At 35.8% G+C, this 15123-nt stretch overlaps 1 protein-coding gene across 5 annotated transcripts in view; it reads left to right on the top strand.

The window, feature by feature from the left end:
- Positions 1–15123, top strand: part of dab2ipa (DAB2 interacting protein a) — a 129489-nt gene that overhangs the window by 978 nt on the left and 113388 nt on the right. For 3 of the 5 annotated variants that reach the window (XM_048208851.1, XM_048208852.1, XM_048208850.1), the window contains exons 2-3: positions 854–975; positions 1684–1810. In XM_048208851.1, coding sequence (XP_048064808.1) covers positions 854–975; positions 1684–1810 — 249 coding nt within the window. Of the gene's footprint in view, positions 1–853; positions 976–1683; positions 1811–6552; positions 6780–15123 lie in introns of those variants that run through there. The other 2 variants (XM_048208855.1, XM_048208854.1) reach the window with 1 other exon arrangement.

Below are 15123 nucleotides of genomic sequence, written 5' to 3'. Positions count from 1 at the left end.
TAAACATTTCTGCAGTTTTTAATTACATCTGCATTACATCTTTTAATCACATTAATGACAACTTGCCCCAGCCTGACATTTATGATAAATAGTTTTTGGCTAAAATCTACCACAATTATAGAATAGAAATACCTGATAGAAAAGAAAATCAGGTATTAGTGCAAACAGACGTCTTATAGAGAATTTCATATTTTTCCTGTGTCTCAGCAATAGAATATGTATATCTCAGAGTCTTGCCCTTTAGCCAGCAAAATTTTATAATTTTCCTAATTATATAAAAGCAGCTCTGAATGTCACAGGATCATGGCACAGTCCCAGAGGTGCACTACAACTGCCTACAGTCTCTTAAATTTTCTTTTTAAACTTGGTAAATTAACTTAAAGTCAAGTCAAGTCAAGTCACCTTTATTTATATAGCGCTTTTTACAATGCAGATTGTGTCAAAGCAGCTTTACATTGATAACTGGTACATAATTTGGCTGCACAGCAGCTCTTAAATAATAGTGTCAATGCAGGCAGATCAGAAGCACTGTTGAATAAATGTCAAGAATACTATTGAATATCAAATGTCAAGTGTCCCCAACTAAGCAAGCCAAAGGCGACAGCGGCAAGGAACCCAAACTCCATCAGGTGACATAAAGAAATTGAAGGCTATCTAATTCAGTTAACCTAGCATTGTGCTTTTATACAAAACAATATGCAACTGAATCTAGGCCAAGCAGGAAGGATTGTCCATTCATAGAGCTGTATGCCAGTTGGCTTTATGACCAGTAGGTCAGCTTCTGTTTTAGCTGTTTAGTCTTCTCACTCTGTCGCGATTGTAATTAGATCCAAAAATTGTTTCTGTTTTACAGACATGAAACGTTCATCAATACACTGGATATCTTGTGGACAGCCACTATCAGAACCAATCGGATGGCAGGTCAAGTTTTGCTTGGTTGCAGAATGTCAACTAGTTCTTCTGGACAAAAGAGAGGTATATATATATATATATATAGTATATAAATATAAAAATATATATATAATAATGCACACATAGTACACATACACACACACACACATAAATATATATATATATATATATATATATATATATATATATATATATATATATATATATATATATATATATTATGTGTTTGTGTACTTTTTGTGCATTATTACATGTATTTTTTATATTTACATAATGTGTTAAATTATATGATATTAAAAATATAAATGTTTTTATTATTTTTACATATATATATATTAAATATAAATTTTAATTAAAAAATATATAATATGTGTCATATTTATATATATATATATGTATGTAATATTAAAAATATATATTTAATATTTTAAAATGAAACTTTGTGTGTGTGTGTGTGTATATATATATATATATATATATATATATATATATATATATATATATATATATATATATAACAGCAATTATATAATAAAGACATACTTAATCTTAATTATTGAGACTTAAAATGAATGCGTTTTGAATCCTTTTGATTATGACCCCACATTTAACGGCACCCTTTAAACTCAAGGGGGCAGCACATGTCAACAGGTTCAAAGTAACAAGTCAGAGCAGAGGGGATGAGCTTTCTTCAGCATACTGAGTCTATATTGTAGGCCTTTGCTTACCAACACTATAACTCTATGAACTGCTTCTGTGACCTGTCCTTAGATCAGTCCATTGCTGTTCCGAGAGCGCCGCGCTGAATCGTGCACTGTATGGCTTCTGCGACGTAGCACCAGCATTCCTGAGGGAGTTCAGCTCCGTAAGGACCAGAGCACCCAAACCAGAAACAGCAGTGAGTAGGATCTGCTTGCACACCTGTTGCAGTTTTTTCCCCCCTTTGGACAGTTAAGAAACTGTTTCATGACAAATAAACTCTTGTAATAGTCTTTAAAGGTAATACAGCGGCAAAAAGTGAACATGTGATTGCTTGATTGCTGCTGCCTATCTGCGCTGCTCTTACCATAGAATCTTTATCCTGAGTCTAGTGCGCTGCTCTAAATGAGTGATATTGACAAATGACCTGGTCATCACTGTGCTAAAGGCACGGATACCTTGTGCAAGTTAATAAGATTTAGCCACTCTTTATGTAATGTATCAGAATATTTCTTTTACTTATACTGGCAGATATAAAGTGATATGAACTTTAAAATTACCCTCGCCTTCATTGTGTTAAAGTTCAGATGTGACGCCAATTGACAGTCCCGTGAAATGGAGCATGATGGAACGCACTGTTTTCCGTTTGTCCAGATCTGTCTCAGACAGGCTGCAAACCAGTAATTTGCAGTGGGAGGCATAATTATGATGGTGTTACAGGACAGCTATTGTTTAGAATTGCCTAATAGGGGCTCTGGTTCACAATGCCATTGAATTTAGGGACGAGACTCATTATGCCAACGCTTGCTTTGTGAAAAGGTTAAAGAGAACTATTGCGTTTATATAATAGCTAGAGAAAGTTTAATCTATCTATCTATGTCTGTCTGTCTATCGTTATGTCTGTATATCCATCCTTATGTCTGTCTGTCTGTCTGTCTATCTATCTATCTATCTGTCAATCCTTATGTCTGTCTGTCTGTCTGTCTTTTTGTCCGTCTATCATTATGTCTGTCTATCCATCGTTATGTCTGTCTGTCTGTCCTTATGTCTCTCTGTCTGTCTATCGTTATGTCTGTCTATCCATCCTTATGTCTGTCTGTCTATACTTATGTCTGTCTGTCTATCGTTATGTCTGTCTATCCATCCTTATGTCTGTCTGTCTATACTTATGTCTGTCTATCTATCTATGTCTGTCTGTCTATCGTTATGTCTGTCTATCCATCCTTATGTCTGTCTGTCTGTCTGTCTATCTATCTATCTATCTATCTGTCAATCCTTATGTCTGTCTGTCTGTCTGTCTTTTTGTCCGTCTATCATTATGTCTGTCTATCCATCGTTATGTCTGTCTATCCATCGTTATGTCTGTCTGTCTGTCCTTATGTCTCTCTGTCTGTCTATCGTTATGTCTGTCTATCCATCCTTATGTCTGTCTGTCTATACTTATGTCTGTCTGTCTATCGTTATGTCTGTCTATCCATCCTTATGTCTGTCTGTCTATACTTATGTCTGTCTGTCTATTGTTATGTCTGTCGATCCATCCTTATGTCTTTCTTGTCTGTCTGTCTGTCTGTCTGTCTATTGTTAAGACAATTATGCTCACCAAGGCTGGATTTATTGTCTGGTTCACAATGCCATTGAATTTAGGGACGAGACTCATTATGCCAATGCTTGCTTTGGTCTGTCTATCCATCCTTATGTCTGTCTGTCTATACGTATGTCTGTCTGTCCTTATGTCTGTCTGCCTATCGTTATGACTGTCTATCCATCCTTATGTCTGTCTGTCTATACTTATGTCTGTCTGTCTATCTGTCTATCGTTATGTCTGTCTATTGTTATGTCTGTGGATCCATCCTTATGTCTTTCTTGTCTGTCTGTCTGTCTGTCTGTCTATTGTTAAGACAAAAGCATCAAACTTAAATGTTTTGCACACTATTGTTCAAAATTTGGGGATTTTTTGTTTTTGAAAGAAGTCTCTTATGCGCACCAAGGCTGGATTTATTTTCTGGTTCACAATGCCATTGAATTTAGGGATGAGACTCATTATGCCAACACTTGCTTTGTGAAAAGGTTATATATAATATATATAGGTTATCATATATAATATATATAGGTTTATATAATAGCTAGAGAAAGTTTAATTTATCTATCTATGTCTGTTTGTCTATTGTTATGTCTGTATATCCATCCTTATGTCTGTCTGTCTGTCTATCTTTATGTCTGTATATCCATCCTTATGTCTGTCTGTCTGTCTGTCTATCCATCCTTATGTCTGTCTGTTTGTCCTTTGTCTGTCTGTCTATCGTTATGTGTCTATCGTTATGTCTGTCTGTCTATTGTTATGTCTGTCTGTCTATTGTTATGTCTGTCTATTGTTATGTCTGTCTGTTTATCATTATGTCTCTGTCTGTCTGTCTGTCTGTCTATCATTTTGTCTGTTTGTCTATTGTTATGTCTGTCTGTCTATCCATCCTCATGTCTGTTTGCCTATCGTTATGTCTGTCTGTCTATTCATCCTTATGTCTGTCTGTTTATCATTATGTCTGTCTGTCTATCATTTTGTCTGTTTGTCTATCATTATGTCTGTCTGTCTATTGTTATGTCTGTCGATCCATCCTTATGTCTGTCTGTCTGTCTATCGTTAAGACAAAAGCATCAAACTTAAATGTTTTGCACGCTATTGTTCAAAATTTAGGGATTGTAAGACTTTTTTGTTTTTGAGTCTTATGCTCACCAAGGCTGGATTTATTTGAATAAAAATACAGCATAATATACAATATATTAACAGTAATATTGTGAAATGTTATTACATTAAAAAACTGTTTTCTATTTTATTGCTTTAAATATTTATCCAGTCTTCAGTGTCACATGATCCTTCAGAAATTATTCTAATATGCCGATTTGCTGCTCAAGAATTATAATCAAAAAACATTTGAAAACAGTAGTGCTAGTTAATATTTTGTGGAAACTGTGCTGCTTTTTTCAGGATTCTTTGATTAATTTAAAGTTCAAGCAATGTAAAAATCTTCACTGTCACTTTTGATCAATTAAATGTATCGTTGCTGAATAAAAGTATTCATTTCTTTTAAAAAAATCTTACTGACCCCAAACTTTTGAATAGTGGTGATTCAAAAATGTGTTCATGGGTAGATCCTAAACCACTGACTTGGCAAAAGATCGCATACATTCCAGACTGTTCTTCAGATCTCAGTGAGATTCTTCTCAGTTGTGTGAGCCGTAGTGTCATCGCTACTCAGCGCTGTGCTAATGCTTGTGTCAGACACTGGCAGCTTGTTGCTGACTCAGCAAATGTCTCTGCACACCCCCTGCAGAGACACACATGTTCAACACCCCATACACACACGTCTGTGCATCAGCAGCATCCTAATCTGTGTCATAGCTCTTAAGAGAAAGGCACTTGATATCCATATGTGGTTTGAAATCCGATTAAAATTGGATTTTTGGAAATGTGTTGCAGTCTGATCGGATTTTAAGTTTTAGCTTCTGTCTTCATTCAGGATGTGAAGTCTGTGAAGTCTTAAAGTGCTATAGTGTCTGCTCTTGTTTGTTGCATTAAGTGTTTCAAATCAGGATTGAGCGAATGAGTGAGCAGTTTTGGATACAGTATATACATCAATTTGTAAATAGTATATAGTAGTAATGCCTCTGATGCATCTCATGAGTTATGAGCACATGGGTGAGATTACGTCATATGATGGACATGAGCATAAACAATATTTCCTGTTTTCTGTCCCCTCTTTACACAGTAACCGCTGTCTTATGAAATAGGCATAGATACAGAAACCAGATAAAAATCCATATCGGTCTCATTACTTGCAAAATGTGGTCAATTGGATTCTCTCTGTCATTCCCGTTCTGCAGTAATTTTCAAACTCTGCAATTTTTTTTTTTTTTTTTGTGAAGTATTTCTATTAAAAGATTTACCAGATCTAACATTCCAGTCAAGCACAGTGACTTAAACTTTAATTATTTCATATTATTATTATTTTTATTAATTATAACTTGATTATTTTACACAATTACAAGAAAATTAACAAGACATCAGCTAATCCATACAAATCATTGCTAATATTTACTCATTTCCCACAAAAATTGAAAAATCCCAAAATGAATTTTGGGATTTTACAAAAGACTAATAGGATGTAAAGTGAAACTGAGGATCTATAAAATAAAATAAAAACTATATATTGATTAGCAATTAAAACATTATTCCTAAGAAAACATGTTTTGTTTGATATTTGTATTATAGAAAAGCAAGAATGAAGAAACACCTGGAATATTTCTATTTAAATTGTCAGTTTTTCATTTTAGAAAGTAGGTATAACATCCACAATAGGGGAATTTTACTATCATTGAGATACTGTTAGAGTTTTTGATAATATTTTGAATTCGATTTTGTTTTTATATTTTCAGTTTTCACTTTAAGTTTTAGTAATTTTCGTAATATGTCTATAATATGCCTGTATAGCTTTTATTAAGTTTTATATTTTAGTTTTAGTTTATTTTTTCTTCAACTTAAACTAAATGGAAATGAGAAGTAGCTGAACTAAAATATTATAGTTAATGTTTATTTTATCAAAGTAATTATATTTATGGTTTTAGTTTGTTAATTTAGTTACCAATAACATCTGCAGACATGACAAAAATGAGAACAACAGCTCTAACCAAAGTAATGGAAATATTTGAACTCCCCTATGTTCACTTCATTGTTTTATTGTGAAACTAATGCCATTTCCATCTTTAAAAATGATAATATGCCTGCATAACAGGAATGAGTTGTAAGATAGAGGATGGTAGAAAGGCATGCTCTCATAAAGAATGAGAGGAAAAGCAAGTGATCGAGAAAAAAATCCCTGCTGTGTCTTTAAGAGCTGTGGCGCTCATGTGGGAGTGAGTGGGGCCCAGAGAAGTGGCTCAGCCCAGCTCAGATCTGCTCCGACTGCCAGATGCAACGCTCCAGCCAGAACGGAGCGCAGGCAAGCTGCACGGGAGGCAGCGCTCTTCTGGCAAACGGGTGACGAGGCAAAGAGAATACCCTCCCCGTGAACCGTTGCTGTCTTCCCCTCCCCTGGCACTGAGAGCATGTCTGATTTTGCCTGTCTTTGAAGTTATGGAGTTGGACAACAAACTCGAGCTGGACGGCCACCATGGTAAGGAGGAGAACTTGGATACACTTTTCACAAAGCACATGAAGTGTTGAGAGCCAGTGATGTGAACTTGTGTATGTGGGGCTGTGAAACAGATTAGAGCAGGTTGCCAGGGCTTGTCTGCTTTTTGTAGTTTTTGTATTTTGTTGCAATGACAGAACAATTGTGATCTGTGTACATAAGTTGTGTAGTTACATCCTAAAATGTGTCTTTTTTTTTAGTTAGGGAAGGGTTTAGAATGTGTGCGCTGACTGAACAGATGAAAACACTGTAACATCAACAGATGTGTTCGCTCAGGTTGCTACTGTTATACCTCAAGGCAGTCTGAACCCTTGACATGCGTTAAACCTTACCAGAAATTTGATCTGCAATAGGCCAACGGTTCACTTTTCTGTCCGACAGCACTGAAAACCACTTACACCCTATAAATTTGCTTCAACTCTCTGTGTGCACCAGAATACTGCTATTATTTTTTACATTACTTTATGTTTAATTGATATAAAAATGAGTTGAATTAGTTGTAGATGCAATTAAACGTTGCCATGGAACCTGTGCCACTCTGGTATGTTCGAAAACATTTACGTCATTGTATTCAGGAATGAACTCGGAGTTCTGGTTGTAGTTTCTTTGATTAATGTCTTTCTAATGAGGCTGAATAAACCCTCAGGACTGTATTGCTGTCTGTGTTCATGCTGATGTGACAGTCATGTGGGCTGAGATGAACTTTAGAGGGATCTGTTTCATGGACCCTTAAGCAAACTGTCATAAAACTTTCAGAGCTTGTCACACCACAATTTTTCATTATTGTTTGTGGCTTTTAAAAGGCATACAAAGGGGTAAGGGAGTAAAATCATTAGCTATCCCACCAGATGAATACATGCAGTCCATGTGGGTAAAGGAAAAAAAAATCGACTTTTACTTTTGAGCTTACTGTACAACATCTTTTGTGGTTTCATTTATGGTTCATATAGGCTATTATTTTGTTGTGTTATGAATGACATGGAAATGTATAGAAGCTTGCAATTCTGACTTTTTCTCAGATTTGGGAGATATAAACTCACAATTGCAAGAAATAAAGAATATAAATTCACGCTTGCGAGAAAAGTCCGACTTGTGAGTTTATATCTCACAATTCTGACTTTTTTCTCCCAATTGAGAGTTTATATCTCGTGATTCTGACTTATTTTCTCAGATGTGTGATATATTAACTCGCAATTACGTGTTGTATAGTCCAGTTTTGAGGAAAAAAAATCTATTTTGTTGCTAATGACATGAAAGAGTATGAAAGCTTGTTTCCTCCATGGAATAAAACAATTTAAAAGATAAAAAAAAAAGAATTTTTCTCTTAAAATTCTGACTTTTTTTCTTAGAACTGCGAGTTTTTGTCTCACAATTCTGACTTCATAACTCGCAATTGCATGTTATAAAGATTTTTGCAAGATATAAACTTTCAATTCTGAGAAAAAAAGTCAGCGTTGCAAGTTTATATCACGCAATTCTGAGGAAAAAAGTGAGAACTGCAAGAAGTCAGAATTGTGAGATAAAAAGTCGCAACTACCTTTTTATTTTTTATTCAGTGGTGGAAACAAGCTTCCATAGAAATGCTCTGCCGTGCTCATTGCTTTTTTAATTTTTTACCAGGAATCTGGAATCAAACAGAATTGTTCAGATATTCATCAGCATAACCCATGTGAGCTGCATTTCAGCACAAGTTTAAAATGTTTTGAGTCAATGAATAATTAATTAAATGAGCTCTTTTGCACTGAGATCAAATAGATAATACAACTAGCATCAGAACTATGATTGACTTCCTTTTTAGCTTTTTTCAGAAAAGCTTTGGAAAAACCTCCAGTACAATGAGTGTACAATGAGTGTACCTCCAGTACAATTTTTGTTTGCTGCCTCACTTTGGTTAGGAATATTCGGTAAAAAAAAAATTCCAGCAAATATCCGTTGGGCTCACAGCAATCCTTCTTGTAACTCTGCCGAGGATTAAACATCCCAAACATGGCTCTGAATGGTGACAATCTTTGTGAAGAACATAATCCTTGTGACATATCAAGATGGACATAATCTCCTTTAGTCAGATATTACGACAAACATTCATAATTTCCTCCATCTTGTTCCTGATGGCCCATCCTGTGTTTTATGCAGCATTTAGGCCTGTTGCTGTTTAATTTGGTCGGTGTCGCTTATGACTGTCAGGCCATTGTTATAGCGAAGCATCATATTGTCCTGCTGCTTTTGTTCGTGAAATACATTTGGCAACATTCTGTTTTGGACTTTTATCCATTTCATTTGTTGGGATGAGGACTGGCTGTGTTCCAAGCACACAATGTGAGTGATGTACTCAGTAATAAACATTTCTGCTGTAACAAACAAGCTCTTTCAATACAGGGCTGTATTATTTATGGCATAAGCCTGACAGCTTATCTTATGGTAACCTCCTGTTATCCCTTGGTTAAAGCTAAAGCGTGCATTTTTCCTCCTTTCTCAGCTTAATTTGCAGAAATTATAAGTAAACTACTTCTAGGTTGATTCCCCTAAAAAGTGTAAACTCTGTCTCTCTGTCACTACTTAAACATTGTTCTTAAAGGGATAGTTCATCCAAAAATCAAAATGTCAAGTGGTTCCAAATCTGTATGAGTTTCTTTCTTCTGTTGAACGCAAAAGAAGATGTTTTAAAGAATGTGGGTAGCCAGACAGTTGATGGTACCCATTGACATCCATAGTAGGAAAAAAAATACTATGGAAGGCTGAATCTGTTTTTATTGAATATAAATTGGAAGCATTACTCCAGGCTAGCTTGTTGTGCCTTGAGTAAGCTGGATGTTCAGGCTTTTTATCAGTAGTGGGAAATCCCAGTTTAGTCATAATTGGTAATTGAGGGTAGTCAAACGTAGTCTTTATTCAGCCCATAGACTAGGGAACGACACTCCCCTAATTGCATAGTATTAAAAGAATTAATTATTATTGAGATTTATCAGGAGAGAAGATTAAACAAAAGAGCTCTCATAGCACTGAGACTATATTTTAGGAGTACAGTGGATGCCTGTTTTATAGTAGGGCTGATCACTTCAAGATACACTGTAATTGCTTAATATCTGCTTTTGAAAGGAGATTAGACATTGAGATATGAACTTAACAGAGATGTTTTGTGGTTCTGTAAATATCTTATGCCATCAAAAAGTGTTTTTCAGAACTTATATCTAATTTTTCATGACATATTCATGTTTTCAACTCAATAGGACAAAAAGTTAAAATTAAATGCCCTTTACTGCAGGTCCCTCATTACTTTAATGATTGTTTCTCAGTGTTTTTATACTAAGCCATGTGTCCCTCTATGTCTATGGCAGTTACAGCTGTGGTTTACATCTCGGCCCCAATGAAAGTTTAAGTGACACACAGTTGACCTTTACCAAATCCTGAATGGCTGCCATTAAAGCAAGGGACATTTTGGAAAAGGGCAGCTGTACAAATGCGTCAGAATGAGGAGAAGGTGGGCGAAACAGGCTCTAAATCCTGGACCTAGATGATAAGGTCATTGTTAGAGATTTGCAGAGATACTTTTGTGACTTTTTTTGTCTTTTCATTTTTAATTGATTCAGAGATGTAGTGAATACAGCTCTTCCACTATCCATTTCATAATCGATAATAAGTGTTTTCTTTGTTTATTACAGATGTGAAGGATCTTTGACATGTGAGACATCATAAATCCATGTGGGCATATTGCATTTGAAGTCAGAATTCCTTTGAATATGAACTTGGCCCAGCTGGTTGTCATATATCTGACCGAATTTTCTGACCTCACATGCTTCACAGAAGTGCCTTTGTGTTGCTAACAGCAGCTGTCCAGATCCCAGCTCTCTATCATGTTAGTAGGATGTTTAGACTAGAACTGTACGTCAAGTCACTTGTCTCTTTGTTGAACTCATTTTATGATCACAACCATGGTTAGGGAAGCTACTTTGGAACTGTAGCTTGTGAAGCTGCAAGCTACTCATGTTCAAGTAAATGCAATACAGTCAAGCTAGCCTTTTGAAAAAGTAGCTTTTGTTGTCAATGTGACAAAACAGAGTTGTATTGTAACTTATTGATCCCAGCATTGTTTCAAAGCGATATGTAACTCTCACAAGGTTTCATAAAGTTGTTTAAAATATGTACAGTTGCATGGCCTTATTTCCATAGTTGATTATTTAGGCATGTTAGGTTTTTACTGTATACTTTTATTAAGCAAATTGCTTATTTTCAGACTAGGTGGCTAAATTTAGCTAGATATGCAGCAAACACCAGCTCCATAAACAGCCATTATGTTAAGAATGTGTCTTAAAGGGTTAGTAGAACCACTGTAATCAGATGGACTGTTTTAACGACGTTTTAACGGCTAACTTGTAAGACTAGTCTTAGCAGTTTATGAAACCAGCCCTCATGCAACGTGGCCGTTTGCATAAACAGCTTAGACTAGTCTTACAAGTTAGTCATCAAATAAACATAGATTGGTCTAATTTGAATTTGAAAAGATTAGACCTAAATAACTGCTTTTTGGTCAGACTATTTCTTAAGACACAGTCTTAATAGTGCAGTTAGTGATCTGGGAAATGCTAACGTTAGCCTGCTAGCATTGAAAGCATACCACATCCCTCCCTGCAAATTGCGGTCCAAAGCCACACCTCCTCCAAAACACATGAAGGCACACACAGCTGCTCTATGCAAAACATCACAAGAGACATTTAAACTACCTCATGTATCAAAGCACATAACGTTACAGTAATAATTAACGTAAACAACTTAGAGAGCTTGGACCTGACTGCGCAGATTCATTTCAGTGTTGATACTGTTGACATAATTACGAGTCTGAGGACATGAACAGCTCCGGTTAGAACGTCATGGGTTGCCATCTCTTAATTATGGTTGTTATGGCGTGAACGCAGCATAAGCTCATTGTTTTGATTTGGTAGGAAGTGTAAAAGGTGGCTGCTGTTTGTTTGCGGTGCTCCGTGACTGACATCTGTCTACATAAACTCTGCATAGCATGAAACGCGTTGATGATTGACGTATGATGTCTGCGCGAACAGGGAATGTAAAAACATACGTTGACAGGCAGGTAGGACACCGTATTATTTCATTCGGACCAAACATAATAATTGGATGAACATTTTATGGTCCTGTGCCTTCCACAGATGATATACATTTATAAAAATACATTTAGACTGTTTTACATAGTGATTGCTATCAAGATATGAGGAGACTTTCAACCAGTATAACAAAAAATGTTTCTGTGGAGAATCACCTATTGCACCTTTAACTTAGCAGCTATGTTTATACAACTGGCCCTACTAGTGACAACGACATAATGGGTTGGGGATGTTGTTTCTTGTTGATTTTAAGTTAGTAGCGTGACTTCTTTGTACAGTAAATGTGCTGTATACTGTATATGACCGGTCCTGTGTCTCCTATGAACATTATATCTCTGGGCGTCCAGACAGCTTTCAGACACTGCTAATTTGATGTCATTTATTGCTGTAGTGCAATACGAACCCTTGAGAGCGGGTTTTAGGTGGCATGAAGTAAAGCAAATGCACATTGTGAGCTGAGCTTTTTATCTCCACTGAACCACAGATTGCTGAACCATTGTAACTGTTGCTAGGATGTCCGGTGGCCAGAGCTTTTATCACCGTGGAAACATTGTTTTACCCATCCCCCTTTCAGGGTTGATGTGTTTACTTGTTTCTCTTTTTAACTCGTCATTTGAAACAGATGTCACCAGAGCCGGCATTTTTCATGCCATCAGCAAACACTATGTTGGGTGCTTGGTTTGCATTTTTCTTTGGATTCATGGCTTAGTATGCCAAACATTAATTCCACATTCCAGTTTTTTTACAAATTACAATGTGTATGGAGTCTATGGACAATATGCCTGGCATCCAAATTACTATAGTAAATGTTTACTAATCTCTCAGTTAGTAAAAACCAACAGATTTACAGTTTTGCACTTATAATGAAGTTTAGCAGTGATGCATACAGCATATCAGTGGCCACATTGGTATAGGTTGTGTGACTTGTTAATGTTACCGGAAGCAGTCTGATAAGTAAAACAGGCCGATATATTTAAAGGTGCCCTAGAATTAAATATTGAATTTATATTGGCATAGTTGAATAACAAGAGTTCAGTACATGGAAAAGACATACACTGAGTTTCAAACTCCATTGTTTCCTCCTTCTTATATAAATCTCATTTGTTTAAAAGACCTCCGAAGAACAGGCGAATCTCAACATAACACCGACTGTTATGTAACAGTCTGGGTGTAAGCCCCCAATATTTGCATATGCCAGCCCATGATCGAGGCATTAGACAAGGGCAGAACGTCTGGATGTGCACAGCTGAATCATCAGACTAGGTAAGCAAGCAAGAACAATAGCGAAAAATGGCAGATGGAGCAATAATAACTGACATGATCCATGATAACATGATATTTTTAGTGATATTTGTGAATTGTCTTTCTAAATGTTTCGTTAGCATGTTGCTAATGTACTGTTAAATGTGGTTAAAGTTACCATCGTTTATTACTGTATTCACAGAGACAAGAGAGCCGTCGCTATATTCATTTTTAAACACTTGCAGTCTGTATAATTCATAAACACAACTTCATTCTTTATAAATCTCTCCAACAGTGTGTAATGTTAGCTTTAGCCATGCAGCATAGCCTCAGACTCATTCAGAATAAAATTTAGACATCCAAATAAATACTATACTTACATGATCCGATGTATGCAAGCAGCATGCATGACGAACATCTTGTAAAGATCCATTTTGAGGGTTATATTAGCTGTGTAAACTGTGTTTATGCTGTTCAAGGCAAGCGCGAGCTCCGGGGGAGGGGGGAGCACGAGAATTAAAGGGGCCGCAACCTATATATCAGTGCATAGTTAATGATGCCCCAAAATAGGCAGTTAAAAAAATTAATTTAAAAAAATCTATGGGGTATTTTGAGCTGAAACTTCAGAGACAGATTCAGGGGACACCTTAGACGTATATTACATCTTTTAAAAAGAAGTTCTAGGGCACCTTTAAGCCGGTAACTTATAGCCAAATTATAACCCCATATAATTTTTACTAGACCTATGTATTTTTAAACAAATAAATTGTTTATTTGAGCCTGTTAGATTTTTTTTTTTTTTTTTTTTTTTTTGTAAATAGGTTTTGCAGTTGTACCCATTTTAAAATGAAAAGCAGTTTTCTATTGTAAATGATATTTGGGTCATTTGAAGCATGTATGTATATAGACTTTTAAAGTGAGCATTTTTTTTTTTTTTTGATAAAAATGTATTTTATATATATATATATATATATATATATATATACTAATTATCAAAAAATGGATGAATTTGGGAAATGGGGAAAAAAATGGATGAATTTACATGATGTAATTCCCACAGATCCTCTAAATTGCAGTGCAAACACATAGCACGTTATATCAACTAACATGATCATTATAAAGATGTTTAAATGATAAAACGCATTCATTTCCACATATTTGACAATTGGAATATATCATGTAATTCATGATTGGAATATTTTGAATTAAAAAAGGAAAACGAATAAACACGATACACACCTGTCATAGTGTGGCGTCGCCAAGGAATTAAAAACCATTCTAAAATAATGTTCTAAAATAACGTTCGCCTTAAAAAAAACTCACAATGGGGGTTTAGCTATAATATAGAGCCCCTAGAATATCGATACCCCTACACCCCCCTTCCCTCCCCGTGCCATGACCCCCTCAATGCATTCCTATTTCCTAGTAATATTTAACATTTTAAAATGCTTTCATTTTTTCCCAGCTTAATTTGCTTTAGGTAAGTCATTCATAGGTTGAATTCCTCAGAGTGTAAACACTGACTCAACATTGATGTTTTCAACATTGCATTGTTTGTTCGAGCATCCCAACATAGCAACAGTGGCTCACCAACAGTGCGAGTTAGGACGAGACTGTCTGTTTGACTGACCGATGACAGATGGGGAGAGAGTCTAGAAAACCTGTTTGAAAAGTCATAATTTTTGCAATTCTGTAGCCAATTTCAAACAGTCAAATTCAATAAAACCAAAAAACATATTCTTTATTGACTGCTTGATTATAAAGCCATCCAAAGCCATTTAAAAAGCACTGCATATACTGTAGCGTGTACCGTGTATTGGAAGTTTTTCACTGGGAGATTAAAGTATCAGAGCCCAGACAGGCCTTCCAATAACACACTCCCTTGAGCCTGCATTCTGATTGGCTGACATTCCAGAGGAATTCAGATTTCCAAAGGGGGCTCGTTTCCTCAAAAGATGGTGGTGCAGAAT

This window comes from Megalobrama amblycephala, linkage group LG12 (genome assembly GCF_018812025.1).
Source record: "Megalobrama amblycephala isolate DHTTF-2021 linkage group LG12, ASM1881202v1, whole genome shotgun sequence".
In the NCBI taxonomy this organism is placed as follows: Eukaryota; Metazoa; Chordata; class Actinopteri; order Cypriniformes; family Xenocyprididae; genus Megalobrama; species Megalobrama amblycephala.
Note: the sequence above shows the minus strand (reverse complement) of the source record. Positions and strands in the feature narration are given on the sequence as shown.